The following is a 22,127-nucleotide window of genomic DNA, read 5'->3' on the forward strand; positions in this document are numbered from 1 at the left end:
AGATAATTATGTACTGTGGTAAATCTAACCTATTAGGCTAAGTAATGAAATTAGTTGTTAAGAAAAATGGTAATAATAGTTTCCATACAACCCTTCTGGACCATTTCCACTGGTCCAAAATGTTGCATACAAGCCTATATACCAACCATTGTAGTTGTTTATATCCCAATTTGTTCGTGCTTGTTCCTGCCCGCAGACATAATTATCCAATCCCTATGTACTTATTTACTTAATTTTTTCATTTTTTTTTATCCCTTTCCCAAATCTTTCCCTTTACTTGTGTTAATTCTCTATTTTCCAAAAAAAAACAAACATTTAAACTAGGGGTGCTTACGTTAGCAATATTACTGTGTTGATGAGAAGAGCAATATAAATCATTAGGAGAGTCATCTAAAGTCTGCTCGCATTGGGGTTATATATTCAATCCATTTATTCCAGATTTGATAAAATGTTTCTTTTTGAGTTCTCAGGGAGTAAGTCAACTTTTCCATTTTAAATATTTCCAAGATAATTTCGTACCAATCTTCTAATGTAGGTGGTATTGGATTTAGCCATTTTCTAGTGATTGATTTCTTACTTGCCGCTAAGAGGGCCTGCAGCAACTTTATATCTTCCTTCTGTTCAAGGAACAATACATGCCCCAAATAGAGCGTCTCAAAGTTCAGAGGTATCTGGGACCTAAGTACCTTAACTAATGTTCTATGAATACCTTCCCAAACTAGACTTAATTTAGGGCAATCCCAGAAAATATGAAAATGATTTGCCTCCTTGGAGCCGCACCTTCTCCAACACATCACATTTGTATCTTTATATTTTTCCTGATATGGGGTCTTGAAGTATCTTATAATGTTTTTCCAACAATGTTCTCTCCAAGTCAAAGAATTAGTCGAGGACCATTGAAAGCTGCAGATTTTCCCCCAAGCCTCCTCTGAAAGTACCAACCCCGCTTCTTTCTCCCACTTCTCTTTAATATACAGTGTATTTACATTTTTAGCATGGGAGAGTGCATTATATAGGCGAGAAACTGATTTACTAGGTATTGAACTGCAAGCCGAATTCAGAATCTTGTAAAATTCTAATTCTACTGTTGATAGGTCTGTATATCTACAACTCTGGTTAACATAGTTTCGTATTTGAAGGTACCTAAAAAAGTCATTATGTTCTAGGCCATGTTTGTCCTGCAGGATTTGGAAACTTTGTAATACTCTTTTATCTATAAATGAGAGGTAGGTTGTAAGACCTTTCTTTATCCATAGCTCAAATCTTTTATCTCCTCTGTTGGGAAGGAATTCGGTATCATATGCACACCATCTAAAGAGTTTTAACATGTTATTAATTCCACATGAATTAACCACCTTCTGCCATACTTTTAATGTAAGATTTATCCAAGCATTATTAAATTTTTCCAACTGGGCCATCAATCCGTTGTCAGCTATTGAGGCCTGAAGAGGAAAACTGTCAACTAATCCAAATTCTATTTCCTTCCATCTAGCCTTATATTCCCTATTACACCAATATAACAGAGGGGTTATCTGTGAGGCATAAAAATAATTTCTCAGGCAAGGAAGAACCATACCTCCTCCTTCCTTCCCTAACTGTAAGGTGTTATATCGAATTCTAGGTTTCCTTCCTTGCCAAATGAAGCGGGAAATCCATTTGTCCCATTCCCTGAATTGATTATCATCCACCTCCACTGGTAAAGTACGGAAAAGATAATAACCGAGGAAGAATATTCATTTTTATAGTATTTATCCTTGAATTTAAACTTAAAAAAGGGGATAAGATTCCATCTATGCATATCTGCTTTTATCTCTGAGATTAATGGCCCATAATTTACCTGTGACAGTGTTGAAAGATCCTTCGGCAGGATTATTCCTAAATATTTTAATGATTTAGCTTCCCACTTAAGATCGTATGTATCCTGCAATTTTTTTGGATGGTGTATAATTTAGGGACATAACCTGCGTTTTCTTTACATTTATTTTATAACCTGATATTTTCCCAAAGTCATCCAACAGTGTAAACAATCCTATAAATGATTTTTCTGGTTCACTCAGATAGACCAAAACATCATCTGCGAATAACGCCACTTTCTGTTCAATCCCTGCCACCTTGATACCTTTTACGATTTCGCTCTGTCTTATTAGTTGGGCAAGTGGTTCAATATATAGCGCAAAAAGGAGAGGTGAAATTGGGCATCCCTGTCTAGTGCCTCTCTCTAAAATGAAGGAGTCAGAGGGGTCCCCATTTATCTTAATTCGGGCTGTAGGGCTGTCATATAGAGTCTGAATTACTTTAATAAACCTTTCTTGAAAGCCGAATCTTCCTAACACTCTGTATAGGAATGCCCAACTAACCGAATCAAAAGCTTTCTCAGCATCCAATCCTACTACCATTGTCTCTGTCTCGTTCTTATTAACCTGTTCTAATATGTGCAGAGTTCTCCTTATGTTGTCCTGTGTTTGTCTTTGTTGAATAAATCCAGTCTGGTCTAAATGGATTAGGCCAGGTAAAAGCTTTTCCAATCTGCGCGCTAATATAGATGTAAATAGTTTGTAATCTAAATTAAGAACACTAATTGGCCGATAATTGCCACATTCTAGTTTATCTTTACTCTCTTTAGGAATAACTGAAATAATTGCTTCTCTCCAGGAAGGTGGAGTTTCTCCTCTCTGCAAGATCCAGTTAAAGGTGTTAAGTAGTAATGGGGCTAACTGTGTCTTCAGGGACTTGTACCACTCTGAGGTAAACCCATCAGAACCCGGGGACTTTCCAGCCTTTAACCAAGAGATGGCCACGTTCAGTTCTTTGACAGTTACTGGTTCTAATAAACTTTCATTTTGTAAATCTGTAAGTTTAGGTAGATCTAAAAAATTCAATACACTGTCTATATAGGGCTCATTGGGGGCCCGGGATTGGGAGTACAGCTCTCGATAATATATTTCAAAACTCTCTTGAATTTTCCCTATTGTACTCTCCACAAGCTTTGTCTTTGGATTCTTTATTTTATGAATTGTATTGTCTGCTTGTTGTTTTCGTAATTTATATGCTAATAATCTAGCTGATTTACCTCCTACTTCATAATTCTTTTGTCTCAGGTAGAAAATTTCTTTGAGTTTCCAACGTATAAATATCATCAATTTCACTTTGCAATTTCCTAATTTCCTGTTTTCGATTTGAATTACTTTTGTTGCTATCTACAACTTGAAGTTGTTTTAATTTTCCTTGAAGGTCTGCTAATTTTTGTGCATTGATTTTTTTCATGTGAGTAGTAATGGAAATAATTTTCCCTCTCAGTACAGCTTTCAATGTATCCCATAAAATCACTGGTGATGTTTCTCCCGTGTCATTAAGGTCTAGATATTCTTTGATTTCTCCCCTTAATCTCTCCATTACTTTCGGGTTATTGAGTATATGTGAGTTTAGCCTCCATAGTGTTTTCCTCATTTTCCTTTCCAGGATTAGAGACATAGAGACTGGGCTATGATCCGACAGATCAATTGTTGCAATATTACAGTTTTTTATCCTGAGTCTATCTGTATTAAAGATAAAGAAATAGTCTATCCTTGAATAGGCTGAATGAGGGAAAGAGTAATATGTATAATCTTTACTAGTAGGGTGTAATTCCCTCCAGACATCTATAATTCCCAACTCCTCCATCAATGAATTCACTTTCCGAGTCTGAGGTTTATTCTGAGTAACTATTCTTGAAGAATCTAATATAGGATTTAATCTAATATTAAAATCCCCTCCACAAATTACTACCCCTCGAGAACTGACCATTAGGTCAAAAATGTGTCTATAAAATGACCATTCACTACCTGGAGGAGCATAAACATTCAGCAATGTTATTTCTGTACCTTCTATTCTTCCTGTGATTTTTACAAACCGTCCTTCTTTGTCTCTAGTCTCTGAAATATGTTCATAATTAAGAGTACTTGATATTAAAGTAGCTACCCCTCTTTTGTGACTCAATTTATATGATGAATAAAATACATGCTTAAAGCCCATTCTTTTTAATTTTCCATGTTCAGATTGGCTCATATGTGTTTCCTGGAGGAAAGCTATTTGTGCCCTCTCTTTTTTCAATGTAGACATAATCTTATTTCTTTTAATTGGATTCAAAACCCCATTAACATTATAGGAAATTATTTTTACCAATTCAGTTTGCATTTTTCTCTAGTAGAAAAAAAGCACTCTCCTTTTCTAACCAAACAGTAAGCAATCCCTTCTCAACAGTAAACCAAGACATATAACCACACCCTAGACATTTCTGAACGTATAACATTTGAAAATTTTTCCCGACTTCCCACAGTGAGGCCTGAGCACCAACCCGCCTCAGTTCAGAGGGATAACCTCTATCTTCACCCTGTGTTAGAGGGCCCTCAGCAGCTTGAATAATCATAGAGAATTTTCTCCTATTTATGTCTCGACCATATTGCTATCATTCAAGTTATTCCGCCTAGTTTATTTTCAGTTACCAGTTTTCATTTTACTTTTAAGTCCGATTTTTCAGTCATTTCTCTTAATTAATCTGTATTCTCTGTACATTCGCGTCTGAATATTTGCAGCTTTTCCTTGTAGTTTGACACTCTGGTTCGAGTGGAGCGTCCTCGCCCCACTAACTGCCATGACTTCTGCCGAATCCTCTCCAGTAGCGACTCCGGTTGGGTGATAACTTTAATAGGTAGTCCCCGGTCCGCCAGGTCCAACATTGCCTCCTCCACCGTAGCGTAAGTTTTTGTCCCTTCGTCGTAAAAGACTCTCAGCCGAGCTGGATACAGGGTCTGGAATCTGATGTTGTTTTCCTTCAGGACTCTCCGTGTTTCCGTATATTCCTTCCGTCTGGCAAGAATCCCCGGTGCGTAGTCGTGGTCTAAACTGATTTTGCAGTTGTTCCACATGAAACCTTTCTTTTGCCATGCTCTTTTAAGCACCTCTTCCTTCGTTCTGTAACTGAGAAATCTGATCAGAATCAATCTGGGCTGGGCGCCTGCCGAAGGCTGTGGTGCCAACGCGCGGTGAGCCCTTTCTATCTGTAGGTCTTTTGCGGCCGGTATATCAAGGTTCTCTCTAAGCAGCTTCTCCACGAAGGGAATCATCAATCCGGGTTTACCTTCGGTTCCTTCGGGAACTCCGTAGATCCTCACATTTTCCCTTCTCGAGCGGCCTTCTTGATCTGTTAGTTTCCACTGGAGCTGGTCTTGTAGCTTCAGCATTTCCGCTATCACTTCCTCGGCGTTTTGTAGCTTCTCTTCAATTCCAACAATCCTCGCTTCGGCTTCATCTATCCGCAAGTTAGTTTTTACTATTTCTCCTTTAATATCTTCCAGCTGTTTGCTGTTATCTTGTCGGAACTCGCGAATCTCTCCGAGAATCAAAGACAGAGTCACCGATTCCCCCTCATTATCTCCGTCCTGGCTTGCCGTGGGGGAGCTAGGCCCGTCGCCTTGCTGCATCTCTTTATGTTTATCAGCCTTCGAAGCGGACTTTTTATTCTTGTTCTTAGACATCATCCTTGCCCCTTTTATTAATATAGTTATGCAATATTAAGTATTTGTCTAAATTCGATTTTGGGGCAGTTTACCTTCTTTTTTGTCGAGAGACCTTTTCCTTACGCCGCCATTCCCTTGATGACCCGGAAGTCCTCCTCCCAGTACTGGAGTAATTTTATGTATTGCACTGTACTCCCGCAAAAAAGACCCATGACATACGAGTGATAATAAACCTGATTGTGATATGGGCCTCCATTGTGGACTGGGGGCAGAGAGAGGGGAAATCATGATTGGGAAAAGGGGATGGGAGAGGGAGGGGGGACAGAGCAGGAAGCACCAGAGATATTCTGTAATGATCCAATAAACCAATTGTTTGGAATCAAATGACCTTGCCTGGTGATCCAGGGCTGGGTGTGTCTGCACCCACACCATCCCTACCCCCGGCACTCTTTCTCTGCCACCTGTTCCACACCCGTCCACCCTCGCTATTCCCAACATCCTTTACTCCTGCCAGATTTACAAGCTCACCCTATGCTCCACGTTGATAAATACAGCACAGTGCAAAAGTCTTAGGCACGCTAGTTATATATACACATGCCTAAGATTTTTGCACAGTGCTGTATTATCTGCTGTTTTTTTTTTATGTAAACCCTGGCCTTAACTCACTGACCAGACACAGATGCAGAGTTTGCTATACGAGATGAGATTGATTAGTCTGGGACTATTTTTCAGAAAAGAACTCATTGAAAATTACTAAGTTGTTAATGTACATGACAGGATACATATTCCCCCTGGTTGAAGAGATTAGATTGAGGGGGCGAAGTTTGAGAATAAGGGCAACAGGTGAATAAATATGTTTTCATACAGATGGTAAGGCTGTGGAAAGCTCAGTCCTGAATGAACATAACTCTGCAGAGCCTGTCATTGCATTAAATCAAAACAGAGATCAATAAATTTATGAACTTTAAGATATCAGCGGATATTGGCACAGACTGGGAAGATTAACCAAGATCTTAATGAATGGCAGAGCAACTTCAAAGGGCTCAGATGAGATAGTAAAAATTGACCAAATTAAAATAAGAGGAAATAGCATCCATTACAATGTGAAATCTACCAGAGACCAGGTATGTTTCCACTTTAAACAACAGCAACAACTTGGGGTTATACAGTGCAATTAGCATTATTTTATTTAGAGATACACCACTGTAACAGGCCCTTCTGACACAATGAGCCTGAACACCCAATTACACCCCTTAACCAATTAACCTACTAACAAGTACATCTTTGGACTGTGGGAGGAAACTGGAGCACCCGGAGGAAACCCACACGATCACAGGGAGAAGGTACAAACTCCTTACAGACAGCGGCGGAATTGAATCCAGATCACTGGCCTGTAGTAGCATTATGATAGCCACTATTATTGTAGCGCCCCAACCACAGCAGGAGGGTGTGGTGGGATTATTTTGTGCTCAGTCGAACTAAAGCTGCAGATATACCAGCCAAGCAGGTGAGGAGGCCTTACCTGTGAAATTGACCTTTCCATACAGGTCCTGTATCTGTGGAGCCAGACCCAGCTTGAACAAGTAAAGGCTGCAAAACAATTGAGGAAAACTTATTTCCCAGCAAAGTGCAAAGCACCAGTCTACTACTTGCTGTTCATACTGTTGCGAGAGTAAGGAAATGTGATTGAACACAACCAATTTTTGCACAGACGAATCAAAAGCTGGAAGAATATTTGTAAGAGAGCACAATGGAATCAAAGATAGATGGAACAAAGTAGAAAATTACAAATTTGGTAATCAGTTTAATATCTTTACATCTAGCAAGATAAAGTGAAAACCTTTATTTTGTATGCCGTCTGTATGGATCTTTCTAATACAAGTACAAAGAAAAAGCCAGAAAAGAATGCAGAAGTATGTAGATTTACAATACAGAATGTGTGCAGTTATGGCTACAGAGAAAGTGCTGCGCAGGTAGATTTTTAAGTTGCAAGGGCTACATTTAGGTAATTAAGAGATAAAGATCAACCCTTAATCAGAATCAGGTTTATTACTACCAACATGTCATGAAATGTGTTGTCATGTGGAGAAGTACAGTGCAACACAAAATATTACAAGCTACGGAAATTAAAATATTATGTACAAGTCCGTTCAAGGGTCTTATAGAGCAGGATAGAAGCTGTCCTGATGGTGCATGCTTTCAACCTTTTGTATCTTCTTCCCAATGAAAGGGGTGAGAAGGACAAAATATCTGGGGTGGAGTGTATGTGGCTACTTCCCAAGGCAACATAGTATAGACAGAACCAATGGAGGGCAGGCTAGTTTTCATGACAGACTGGGCTGTGTTCACAGCGATAGAAAGCAACACCGAGAAAGAAAATAATCCATTGGTGAGGATTTAGGGATCCTGTAGAGGCAAGGGATTGAAGCTCTAGTCTTTGGTGCCCTTTTCAGCTCTATCTTGGGTCATGTAATTACACGCACGCACACACGCGTACCCAGGGATCAGAATTGAAGGAGAATAAAGATTAGAGGACTATAGGTGGAAAGGGATTACAAATACAAGATTACAATTTTAATTTCTGGTGAAATTATCCACTTTACACAGATTGTACCTGAAAGCATGAATGCAATAAACAACACGGGGAATATTCTTCTTGTCATAGATGTCCGTTGTTTCTGGGTAAAATATCTGAAAATAAAACCAACAAGCTTTACCATGTAGATTTGAAATTCTATAGGATTTTACACAATTCACAGTATTTTGGGTTAATATCACTGACATATGTCTTGAAATTTTTTGTAACACCAGTACAGTGCAATCCAAAAAGTAGTGCAGAGAGCAAAAATAGTGACTTAGTATTCACGGGATGGTTCATCGTCCGTTCAGAAATCTGAACCAAGGAGGAAGAAGCTGTTCCTAAAACACTAAGTGTGCGTCTTCAGGCTCTTTCACCTCCTCTCTGCGGGTCATAATAAGAGAGTATGTCATGAGTAACAGTGGTCCCCAAAGATGGATGCTGTATTTTTAAGCTTTTTGAAGATGTCCTCGATGCCGGTGAGGCTAGTGCCCACAATGAAGCCGGCTGAGTTTGTAACCCTCTGCAGCTTTTTCCAATCCTGTGCAGTGGCCCGTCACACCAGACATTCCAAATGGTGATGCAGCCAGTTAGAATGCTCTCCACGGCACATCTGTAGAAATATGATAGTCTTTGTGACGTACCAAATCCCCTCAAGCTCCTAATTTAAGCCTGTAAAAAGGAAGGGGAAGATGGGGGCAAATAAATCCCATCACAGGGCATTTTCTCACCCTTAAGTCCTGGTTTTTGGAAGAAAACAGGGTGAAAGAACAAAAATCAATCAATATAAATGATTGAAATACACTCTGAGTCCACTTTATTAGGTACACCTGCTTGTTGCTGCAAATATCTAATCAGCCAACCACATGGCAGCAACTCAATACATAAAAGCATGCAGACATGGTCAAGAGGTTCAGTTGCCATTCAGGCCAAACATCAGAATGGGGAAGAAATATGTTCTAAGTTACTTTGACCATGGAATGATTGTTGATGCCAGGCAGGATTGTTTGAATATCTCAAACTGCTGATCTCCTGCTGTATTCCACGCAGAAAATGATGCAAAAAACAAAAACATCCAGTGAACAGCAGTTATGTGAGCTAAAACGCCTTGTTAATGTGTGAGATCAGAGAAGAATGACCAGACTGTTTCAAGCTGACAGGAAGGTGACTAACTGAAATTAACTATGCATTACAAAAGTGATGTGCAGAAAAACATCTTTGAACACATATGTTGAACCTGGACTCGGACAGACTAAACAGCAGAAGACCACACAGAGTTCCATTCCTGTACCCAAGCGGTCACTGAGCGTACATGCTGATGTTCAGCTATCCTACAACTATCTGTCCAAAACCATTGCAGGAGTACCTTCACCATGTGGAATGTTGCTGTTCAAAATATGACTTTTCAGGAATACTGACCTTGCCAACACCGTCTGTTAAACTATAATCAGTGCAATTTGACCCACTGTATAAAAGGTGGGGTGATATGTATTTGTACAAGTGGCAAGGCAGCACAGCAGTTAGCGCAAACACCTTACAGTGCTAGCAGCAAGATCGGGGTTGTCTGTAAGGAGTTTGTATATTTTTTCCAGGTGGATTTCATCTAAGTGTCTCCGTTTCCACCCACATTCAAATGATGTATGGGTTAGAGTTAGTGAGTTCTAGGCATGCTATGTTGGCACCTGAAATGTGGCGACATTTGTCCTGAATGATGCATTTTACTGAATATTTCAATGTATATGTAACAAATAAAGCAAATCTTTATCTGCCATTGGTGAGGCCTCACTTGGAGTATGGTGTATAGAGCTGGTCAGCCTATTATAGGAAAGACTTAAACTGGGAAGAGTACAGAGAAGATTTACAAGGAGATTGTCAGGACTAGAGTACCTCAGTTATAGGGAGAGCTTGGCCATACTAGATCTTTATTCCTTGGAACATAAATGAATCAGTGACAACCTTGTAGTAGCATTTAAGATTATGAGAGTTATAGATACTATGCGTGGTAATAATCATTTCCCCAAGGTAGGGGAGTTCAAAACTGGAGGAACATTGGTGTAGGGTGAGAGGGGAAAGATTTAAAAGGGACCCAAGGGGCAAGGTTTCCCACACAAAGTGTGAGTATATGGAATGAGCTGCCAAAGGAAGTGGTTGAGGCAGGTACAGTAGAATCATTTAAGTACTTAGATAATCACGTGAGGCCGAAGCTTTGGAGGAAGCTGGAACTAGCGGGTGTGCACCGTCTGCAGCATGGACTCGCTGAACAGAAGTATTGCTCTAAGAAATATGGAATATAGATTGTCTGAAAGGATCTTGATGAAAGAGTGGAGCAATGTATTTAGTTCTATTTTCTGCAGATGCCTGTCAGTCTGAATTTCATAGTCATACTTTATTAATCCTGGGGGAAATTGGTTTTCATTACAGTTGTTCCATAAATAATAAATAGTAATAGAACCATAAATAGTTAAATAGTAATATGTAAATTATGCCAGTAAATTATGAAATAAGTCCAGGACCAGCCTATTGGCTCAGGGTGTCTGACCCTCCAAGGGAAGAGTTGTAAGTTTGATGGCCACAGGCAGGAATGACTTCCTATGACGCTCTGTGCTGCATTTCGATGGAATGAGTCTCTGGCTGAATGTACTCCTGTGCCCACCCAGTTCAGCTTATTGTCATTCAACCGTATACATGCATACCGGCAATAAAACAATGTTCCTCCACGTTCGTATATATACACACACAGACACACACAGACACACACACACACACAGTCACACACACACAGTCACACACACTCACTCACAGTCACACACACACACACAGACACACACACACACTCACACACACACAGACAGACACACAGAGTCACACTCACACACAGACACACACACAGTCACACACAGACAGACACACACACACACAGACACACACGCAGACACACACGCAGACACACACACACTCGCAGACACACACACACTCACAGATACACACACACACACAGACACACAAAAGTTACAAATAATAAGGGGTGCAATCATGACATGTTGAAAAGTAAACTGTATGCATTAGAACATAGAACATTACAGCTCAGTACAGGCCCTTTAGCTCACAATGTTGGGCTCTAGCAGAATTTTATTTCCATTCCCAATCCTCAAACAGACATTCCAAGCTCCGAGTACAACTCAGACCTACGTCTACCTGTAATCCGCTCTCAGGCATCACCCAGGAAGTAATCAAGGCAACACAGTAGCATAGCAGTTAGCGCAGCATTTTATAATGCCAGCTGCACAATTGGGGTTCAATTCCTGTGTTGTCCGTTAGGAGTTTGTACGTTCTCCCCATGACTGTGTGGATTTCCTCCGGGTGCTCCGGATTCCTCCCACATTCCAAAAACATATGGGTTAGGGTTAATAATTTGTGGGCTAATAACTTGGGGTCTGCTCCCACCCAGCACGTTGGGCTGTGTTGGTCATTGACACAAACAATTCATTTCACTGTATGCTTCAATGTACGTGTGACAAATAAAGCCACTCTTAAGGATAGGGGTTTTATTATGAATAAACCAGCCCCATCAACCTGCCTTGCTATTGTGATGTCTGCAAATTCAACATTCAGAACTGATCACAAAGCCTCAATAAAAATAAATATTCCAAGAGAGGAAAGAAGAAAATAAGTCCGATACTGTACCGATGGGAGGGCAATCTTGGCCATTGCGTTCAGCCAGTGGTTGATATTGTCAGTGTGTCTGAAGTGCAGCCCGGTTGCCTGTAGAAACACAAATTTGCACTATTAAACTCAATAGGTACATTTAATGTCAGAGAAATGTATATCGTATACATCCCAAAATTCTTTTTCTTCGCAAACATTCATGAAAATAGAGAAGTGCCCCGAAGAACGAATGACAGCTAAATGTTAGATTTGTAAATGTTCCCCACCCGAGTCTAAGCTAAGAGAATAGTGGACAGAGTAAAGAAATAATTGCTGGTATGCCTGCTGCATAGGAACAGAATTAGGCCGTTTGGCCAATCGAATCTGCTCCACCATTCAATCATGACTGATCCTCATTTCCCCTCCTCAGCCTTCTCCCCTTAACCTTTGATGTCCAATCAAGAACCTGTCAAGCTCTGTCTTAAATACACCCAACGACCTGGCCTCCACACCTGCCTGTGGTAATAAATTCCAGAAATTCACCACCCTCTGGCTAAAGAAGTTTCTCTGCATCTTTGTTTTACATGGATGCCTGTCTATCCTGAGGCTGTACCCTCTTGTCCTAGACTCCCCCACCATGGAAAATATCCTTTCTCCATCTACTCTGTCTAGGCCTTTCAACAATCAAAAGGTTTCAATGAGATCCCACCCCCATCTTTCTAAATTCCAGCAAGTACAGACCCAAAGCTATCAAACGTTCTTCGTACGATAACATTTTCATTCCTGGAATCATCCCCGTGAACCTCCTCTGAACCCTCTCCAATGTCAGCACATCTTTTTTTTCAGATGAGGAGCCCAAAACTGGTCACAATACTCAAAATAAAGCCATAGCATCACATCCTTGCACTTGTATTCTAGACCTCTTGAAATGAATGCTAACATTGCATTTGCCTTCCTCACCACTGACTTGAGCTGCAAGTTAACCTTTAGAATGTTCTGCACAATGACTCCCAAGTCCCTTTGTATCTCACATTTTTGGGATTTTTCTCCTCATTTAGAAAATAGTCTGCACATTTATTTCTACTACCAAAGTGCTGACCATGCATCTTCCAACATTGTATTTCATTTGCCACTTTCTTGCCCATTCCCCCAATCTGTCCAAGTCCTTATGCAGCCTACCTGTTTCTTCCACCAATCTTCATATCATTTGCAAACTTGACAATAAAGCCATCTATTCCATCTAAATCATTGATATACAGTATAAAAAGAAGCGGTCCCAACACCAACCTCTGCGGAACACCACTAGTCACTGGCAGACAAACAGAAAATAACCATTTTATTCCCACTCACTGCCTCCTACCAATCAGCCAATGCTCTAACTGTGCTAGTAACTTTCCTGTAATACCATGGGCTCTTAACTTGGTAAGCAGCCTCATGTGTGGCACCTTGTCAAAGGCCTTCTGAAAGTCAACATATACAACATCCACTACATCCCCTTTATCTCCTCAAAAAACTCCAACAGATTTGTCAGGCAAAATTTTCCCTTAAGGAAACCATGCTGACTTTGTCCTAGCTTGTCTTGTGTCACCAAGTATTCCATAACCTCGTCCTTAACAATTGACTCCAACATCCTCCCAACCACTGAGGTCGGGATAACTGGTCTATAATTTCCTTTCTGCTGCCTTCCTCCTTTCTTAAAGAGTGGAGTGACATTTGCCGTTTTCCAGTCATCCATGCCAGAGTCTAATGATTGTTGAAAAATCATTACTAATGCCTCCAGAATCTCTACCACTACCTTTTTCAGAACCCTCGAGTGCAGTTCATCTGGTCTGGGTGACTTATGCATCTTTAGGTCCTTCAGCTTTTTGAGCACCTTCTCCCTAGGCATAGTAACTGCACTCACTTCTCTTCTCTTACACCCTTCAACATCTGACACACTACTAGTGTCTTCCACTGTGAAGACTGATGCAAAATATTTAGTTCATCAGCCATCTCCTTGGCCCCCAATATTATTTCTCTGGCCTCATTTTCTAGTGGTCCAATATCCACTCATTTCTCTTATTTCTTTTTTTATACTTGGAAAAAGCTTTCACTATCCACTTTGATATTGTTTGCTAGCTTGTTTTCATATTTCATCTCCCCCACCCCCCCAGTGATTCTTTTAGTTGCTCTCGGTAGGGTTTCAAAAAGCTTCTCAATCCTGTCTTTCCACTAATTTTGGCTTTGTTGTATATCTTCTCTTTTGTTTTTACATTAGCTTTGCCTTCCCTTGTCAGCCATGGTTGTATTATTTTGCCATTTCTAATTTTGGAATGCATCTATCCTGCATCTTCCTCATTTTGCCCAAAATCTCTCACCATCACTGTCATCCGTGCCAGCATCTCCTTCCAATTTACTTTGGCCAACTCCCTCATACCATTGGAATTTCCTTTACTCCACTGAAATACTGCTATGTCAGACTTTACTTCCTCCCCATCAAATTTCAAGTTGAACTCAGTCATATTGTGATCACTGCCTCCTAAGGGTCCTTTTACCTTAAGCTCCCTAATCACCTCTGGTTCATTACGTAACACCCAATCCAGTATTGCTAGTAGGCTCAACGACAAACTGCTCTTAAAAGCCATCTGTAGGCATTCAACAAACTCATTCTCTTGAGATCCATTTCCAACCTGATTTTCCCAATCAATCTGCATATTGAAATCTCCCATGGCTACCATAACCTTGCCCTTTTGACACACCTTTTCTATTTCATTTTGTAATCTGAGCTACTGTTGGGAGGCCTGTGTACAACTGCTACCAGGGTCCTTTTACCTTTGCAGTTTCTTAACCTAACCCACAAGGATTCAACATCTTCTGATTCTACTGATTTGATGCCATTCTTTACCAGCAGAGCCATGCCACCCCCTCTTGTCCACCTTCCTATCGCTCTGATACAATGTGTAACCTCAAGATATTCAGCTCCCAACTACAACCATCCTTCAGCCATGATTCAGTGATGGTCACAACATCATACTCAACAATCTGTAATAGTGCAACAAGATCATCACCTTATTTCTTACACTCCATGCATTGAGATAAAACACTTTGAGTGCTGTATTTGCTACCCTTTTTTGATTCTGTATCCCTAATGCACAGATACTCACTCTGCTGGCTGTAATTATGTCCTATCATCTGCCTGCACTTCCCGGCAGTCTGACTGCATGTTTTTTACCATCTGTCCTACTCATTGCCATCTTTATTTGTATGCGACCTACACTGCAAATATCAGGCCTTGATAGCATCTGTCTGGATTTGATGTGGAGACCTGCATTCTGTGAAACTCAGCAGGAACTGTTCAAGGGAAATAAATAAATGAATAAATAAATAAACAGATCAGATGCCAAGTAGTATTACCCCAAATGACACCACATTCATGCCTAACTACATCAGGTCAAGGATGAAACCTGGGTCCTTCACTGCCCCTTCTCCAGTATTAGAATAAACATTGAACAGTACAGGACTTTCATCCCATGATGTTGTGCCAGCCTTTTAACCTACTCTAAGATCAATTTTAGAAAGGCCTACATAGAGTGGATGTGGAGAGGATGTTTTCTGTAGTGGGGGAGTCCTGGACTAAATGACACAGACTCAGAATAGAAGAAAGTCCCTTTGGAACAGAGATGAGGAATTTCTTTGGCTAGAGGTAGGTGAATTTGTGAACTTCATTTCCACAGATAGCTGCGGAGACCCAGTCATTGGGTAAATTTAAAGCCGAGGTTGATAGGCTCTTGATTAGTAACAGCATCAAAGATTATGGGGAGAAGTCAGGAGAATGGGGATGAGAGGGATAATAAATCACCCGCGATGGAGCAGACTCAATGGGCCAAATGGCCTAATTCTGCTCCTGTGTCTTATATAATCTAACAGTTCCTTCTCACATCCCCTTAAAATTTCATTCATCCATGTGCCTATCTTAAATATCTCTAATGTATCTGCCTCCACTGTGCTCCTACCAATTTTTGTGTAAAATAATCTGTACTTTCCTCCAATCATCTTAAAACTAAGCCCATTCCTTTTAGCTATTTTTGCCCTGGGAAAAGGTCTCTGGGTGCTCATTCTATTTATGCCTCTTATCATCTTGTTCACTTCTATCAGACACCTCTCATTTGCCTTCACTCCAAAGAGTGGGTTAAGGTTCTGATTGGTGGAAGTGGCCACAGAGCTGCCTGACTGATGGAAAAACCCAACTGTGACCTTCATCCAGACAGTAATGGAGACTCAGCCCACAGACAAGTAGTTGAAATGCAGCTGATGCAAAGTGACTATCAAAGTGTTCAATGGTAGCTATGCAGGGTCTCCAGGTTACCCCAGGGTTCTGTTCCTGAGAACTGTTCACAACCCAGACTCTTCGCAAGTCAGAAATGACAGAGCCAGCAGGCGCAGAGAGAGCAGCAGGTAGTCAGCCTCACTGACTCAATGAGTCAGTCTGCTCAGCTCTATCCACCCCTTGTGGTACAGGTGGGGATGGTTGTGGGGAGAGAAAGCACACATAAATGCCCTGTTTCCACCTGGCAGAAGGTGCCTGTCGCACCCCCCCCCCAGCAAATTTACCCCCATCCATCCTGGCGGTCTCTCAAATGCTCAGTCGTATCTGCAAGCAGTCTAACAGTTCAGTGTTTGTAACCTGGAGAGGACCTGCACATCACTCAGACTAGCTGATGATTGGTAATTAGTTCCACCCTGACCTGTTACACCCACAATGTTCGAGCACAGTATATTAAAATCTCTTAGAGATAATAGACACTGTCCTATTACCACACTATGGGATGGCTTTACATCAGTTTCCATGTGAAAGTCTCCTAGGGAAACTTTCAATGGTTGTGGAATCAGTGGCACCAAACTGTACTTGCTATGTAGTGCAATGTCACATTTGATAAGATAGAGAGAAGATTAAGTACAATCACATTACCAGAACCATCCTGTGATCTCCCACCACTAGTAACAACATATTACCTGCTGCTACCAGAAGCACTCACTGATGTAATGAAAACACCAGCCCTTACTTTGACTCTAAACCACTGAGACACTCAGGTAGGCTGAAGTAGATTCTTAAAGGTTTCACAAAATTATGTGTATATCAGACCACTCTTTCATAATACTAAAAGCAGCACAGTGAGGTGCTTCATGGACCAGGAGTAGATATTGCTTTCGTGGCAAAGTATAACTTGAGCTATTGCTCCACCTATCCGACCATATTACCTGTTGCTAAGGAAGGAACAACAGCCTCAGCAACCCCATAATTATTGTTCTCTATGAATTAAACCGTACACCAATCAAACTGTGTTCTCCATACCTTGTACCTCAGTTGTTCTCGATCATAAATTTTCCGCTGTGGGACAACAGTAGGTGCAAAGCGGTGGCCCAACTTAGCCAGAATTACACCATTCCTCAAGCTCTCCTCCAGATCAGTAGTTGGTGGAAGCTCCTCACCCAAGCAGGTCTCAATCCACCTGGATCAAATCCAAGAATATACAAGGACAAGGTTAGTAGCAGAGAAGGATGATGGCAATAGTGATCTCCCACAAGAGCCACTTGTTCAATAAACCAGCCCGTACTGTAAATCAAATGGCCATGGGAGCAATGCACATATGACTGCTTGCTGATCGGAAGGGTGTTTGCCAACTGAGAGATCAAACGTGTCATCAACTGTTCAACATTTTTCTTAAGATAAGAGGCAATTTCATACTGTGGGTTTCAAATTTACAAAAGCTGCCATGAGGAAAGAGCAGGGAAGCTTCTATTATTCATTTATATTTAAGAAGCTTTCTGTTTTTTTTTTAAAGTTACATAGCACGGAGTTGGCTTTTCCAGCCCTTCGAGCAACACCGCCCCAGCAATCCCACAACCCTGATTAACCTTAACCCAATCACAGGACAATTTACAATGGCCAATTAACGCACCCGATATGTCTTTGGACTGTGGGAGGAAACTGGAGCACACAGGGAATGTGTGGGCTTTTCACGGGGAGAACATACAGACTCCTTACAGAAAGGTGCCAGAATTGGACTCCGAATTCCAGAATGCCCCAGGTTGTACTAGTGTTGCACTAACCGCTACACTACCATGGCACCCAGCAAGAAGGAATTCAATTAGATTAACGTGCCCATCTCTGCTTTTCCCATCCTTAAAACCAGTCACTTCAAGCAGATGAGGCTTGTCAGCCATAGCTGGAGCTCATCTAGGAGACGGAAAATATTGACCTTAAACCTCCACTGCCTTGCAGCTATACATACACGGGGAAGGTTTTGGGAGTAAACCCCAAGGGAAAAGTCCAAAGCCAGAGTCCCCAAGGCAGTTCTACATTGAGTTCAATGCTGACTGGCAACTCCTGCAATGCTGCTGTATCAGTCTCTTGTTACTTTGGGTTCATCAAAGCGTAGTGAGGGGAGCTTGCTACCTGGGCAACAGCTTGTTCTCCATATCATATTGCCCAGGCTTGCGTATCTAGACAACTCTGACTGACAGAGGCCTCAGACAAAGCAACAATCCACGCTGGAGTTCGGTTCTACCAGTGAGTTCGACCAAGGAACGCCTTATGTAGTTGTACAGGATAAATAGGCCTTTTTCCCATCATACCCAGAGGTTCCCATATCTGCAGAGCAGGCTAATTAGTGGGGTAAAGACATGAATGTGGAGTCGAGTCCACGGCCAGCTCAGCCACAATCTTATTGAATGGCGGTGTAAGCTGAACGTGCCAGTTGTCCGGCTCCCACTCCCATTTCTTATGAGCCTTGACCATTCGTGTACTTGTCCAGACTTTCATTAAATTTAGAAACACATCGCTGTGACAGACCCTTCTAGCTCAAATACACCCATGTGACCAATTAATCTACTAACCCATTGTTCCCGGAGGAAACCCATGCGGTCACAGGGAGAACATTCAAACTCCTCAGAGATAGCAGCAGTATTGAAGTGAAATCACTGGCACTATGATAGTGTTACGCTAACCGCTGTGCCACCGTGCCACCCCAACAATCTTTAAATGTTGCGAGTGTAACTGTTCCCTTTAAGCAGCATGTTCCACATTCTAACCACCCTCTGGATGAAACAAAGCTTCTCTTCAGATTCCTTCTAAATGTCTCACCCTTTATCCTAAAACTCTGCCTTACAGTTTTCCAATCCAGCTGCTATGGGGAAGTTTCCTACCATCCACCCTAATTAATTTGTACGTCTCTAGTTAGCTACTCATTTAGTCTCTTCTGCTCCAAAGAAAACAATCCAGCCTCCAATCACAAATAAAACATTCAATCCCAGGCAACGTCCTGTTGAATCACCCCTGCACCATCTCCATTGTAATTTCTACAGCATGGAGACCAGAAATGCAGATGCAGACTGTACTCCAGCTGCAGCTGAACTGTTTTATGAAGTTGCATCAAGCCCTCCTCCTTTTATATTCTGTGCCCTGCCTAATGAAGGCAAGTACCATGTATTCCTTCTTCACCAGCTGCCACTTTTAAGGATTCTTGGACTTGCTCACCAAGAATGTCCTTCATTCATGCACCCAGACAGTAAAATTGAAACAAAGAGGAGGGAAGGGGAAAGCAATCATATTAAAGCAACAGGGGTGAGCCAGTTATCACCTCCGGTAAGTTCTGCTTGTCATTTAAATCATGGCTGGTATACTTGCATAACTTCTGATGCTTCAGAAAACTAATTAGCACTCAGGAGCCAAGGAGGTGGTCAGTGGGGAAATCACCATGTTAACTATCCTGAAAAAGAGCCTGTAAATTTTTCATTAGAGCCAAAGGCCACCCATAAAAACCTATGCATTTTAATAAGTTAGGGCGGCGTGGTAGCATAGCTGTTAGCACATCGCTTTACAGCAGTCAGTTGTAGGATCAGGGTTCAATTTCTACCACTGTCTGTAAAGAGTTTAAGTTTTCCCTGTGACCATGGGTTTCCTCCATGTGCTCCATTTGCTCTCACATTCTAAAACATATGGCTTAGAGGTAGTAAATTGCGCATATGCTAGGTTGGTGTTGGCGACACTTACAGGCTGCCCAACACAATGACGATGACTTGGGGAAAGATAACAAATGAATATTTATTTATTTATAGAGATACAGCATGGAATAGGCCCTTTTCGACCCAATAAACTGCACCACACACCTATTTAACTCTAGCCTAATTACAGGACAATTTACAAAGACCAATTAACCTACTAGCCGGTACGTCTTTGGACCGTGGGAGGAAACTGGAGCACTGGAGTAAACCCATGCATTGTGTGCAGTGTATCAGGAGAATTCACTATACTGGAGTGAATATGCCTCATGATTACATGCAGGATGAGCATGTAACTGTGATCTATTATGATATTGTACCGCAAGACAGGACACACATTTTATTCCCCATCCTGCCTTGTCAGCTCCTGAGCCTGAATTTGGTCTGACATACCACAATGAGGACAAAAGTCTTTGGAAAGCCATCTCACCGTTTGGCCTCCTCCAAGTGACAGAGATATTCATAGGCAATGTTTTGTCGCCTCTGTTCATCCATCTCTTCAGCAGTGAGTCGTTCACTGTCCAGACCAACTGCCAAAAGACACAAAAAAAAACTCACACAATTTGACAGAAGTGCAAAAAGGCAACTTTCAAGAATTATATAGTTATTACATAAGCATCACAAGTCACAGCAGTATCCATAGATGAAAAAAGATATAATCAATCTTAAAAAAAAACTCAGGAAATGCAAAATCTGTAAACAATGAAATATTCACATCTACCCCAGTACAGTGATCATGTCTTACTAACTTGACTAAGTTTATCAAGAACCCTTGCAGTGATGTAGTGAGATCTTTACATCCAGAGAAAGGACAGAGTACTATTCCCTTTTACTCAGCTGGAGTATCAGTCAAAAGAGAAAAGATGCTGGAAATCTTGAGCAACACTCACATAATGCAAGTCACGCAGTATCTACACAGTGGAATAAACAAACAATGTTTCCAGCCAGGACCCTTCATCAACACCTGACGAAGGGCCTCGACCCAAAACAAAGACCATTTCCCTTCACAGATGCTTTCAAACAGTTCCTCCAGAAAATTTACGAGGGGTGATTGATAAGTTCATGGCCTACAGTAGAAGGAGTCGATTTTCGAAAACCTAGCACATCTATTTTTCAACTTTTACTTTTACCGCTCCTACTTTTACACAGCTCGTCCAACTGTCGTGGAGCATACAGAACTTGGACCTCCGGAAAGTGTCCACAGATGGATGATTGATAAATTCGTGGCCCAAGGTAGAAGGAGAGGAGTTATACAGCTCTCGTTACATGCACATGCAGATCAACTCTGAGTGATTATGCAGAAAGTTTGAAGTTAGTAAGTCATCTCCTTCTACCTTAGGCCACAAACTTATCAATCACCCCTGATGAGTTATCAACTGATGAGTCTACATTTTGAACTCTGGACTGTGATATGAAGCTCAGGTTGTTTAGAAAAAGCTATAACTGGCATTGCAAATTAACAGCCCACCTGTGTTGGTAGTGCCAACTAACTGTTTTAATTATGTATTTCACTGATTACATCACACTAGACTAGGGAGAAGTCTTGCTCAGTGCATCAGATAGTTACCAAGCTAAATATACTCTATCGAATTTGCTCCATCACTCATATGTTGAAAGTTATGTTATGGAATAGGTTAAAAAGGTCGAGATATTCATTGCAAAATAATATCTCAATACTGTATTGCAATACCAAAAGTCAAGGTAGTGTGATCAGGAAGGAAATCATCCAAGTGAAAGGAAAGAACGTAACGATGTAGACAGCTTTCTTCAAGTTAGAAGCTTCGCAGATGTTGTTTAGCTGTGTTCTAAAACCAGCAGTCTGTACCACCAGTTTTGAAGCAAGGTTCGGCCACATTACTGTAGTGGAAACAAGATGAGCACACCTTGATAACCAGAATATACCGTAGATCAAGAGACCGTGATGCCAGATAGAACACCCAATTCAAGCAGTACCAGAGTGGATTTATGCAAAATAGATTTCTGAACAGGACAAACCATAGCTTCCTAAGTGAAGCCAAAGAAGGGGAACGGGGACATTATGTAACTGGAGGAGGATTTGGTTGAGGTATCTGTTCATCTGTGACATGGTGATGGTCAAGATACGTTTGTCCAGTCCTTAAAATGAGTATGTTTGTGATACAGAAAAGCACAGCTAATCAAGAACTCTGAGATGAAACTGATGCTATAATTTGCTTAGCATCCCAATTAGCTCAGGTAGTTAAAGACCAAGAATGAAAGACGAAAAACAATGCAGCTCAAGACAGTGATTACGTATTACTGGACTGTGAGGCAGCCTTCATAACAGCAAAAGGTCATTTGTTTTACAATTCCTTTATGAAGGAATCACACCCAAATTCATCTCTCTGCGA

At 41.2% G+C, this 22,127-nt stretch overlaps 1 protein-coding gene across 1 annotated transcript in view; it reads right to left on the reverse strand.

Annotated features, from left to right (window-relative positions):
• The window catches only part of LOC134343085 (ras GTPase-activating-like protein IQGAP1), a 230,576-nt gene that overhangs the window by 191,304 nt on the left and 17,145 nt on the right, over positions 1-22,127 (reverse strand). The window contains exons 2-6 of the mRNA XM_063041967.1: positions 20,189-20,288; positions 17,051-17,207; positions 11,758-11,835; positions 8,110-8,186; positions 7,018-7,085 (exon numbers count right to left, since the gene is read on the reverse strand). Coding sequence (XP_062898037.1) covers positions 7,018-7,085; positions 8,110-8,186; positions 11,758-11,835; positions 17,051-17,207; positions 20,189-20,288 — 480 coding nt within the window. The remainder of the gene's footprint in view (positions 1-7,017; positions 7,086-8,109; positions 8,187-11,757; positions 11,836-17,050; positions 17,208-20,188; positions 20,289-22,127) is intronic.

Source organism: Mobula hypostoma, chromosome 2 (assembly GCF_963921235.1).
Source record: "Mobula hypostoma chromosome 2, sMobHyp1.1, whole genome shotgun sequence".
Classification (NCBI taxonomy): Eukaryota; Metazoa; Chordata; class Chondrichthyes; order Myliobatiformes; family Myliobatidae; genus Mobula; species Mobula hypostoma.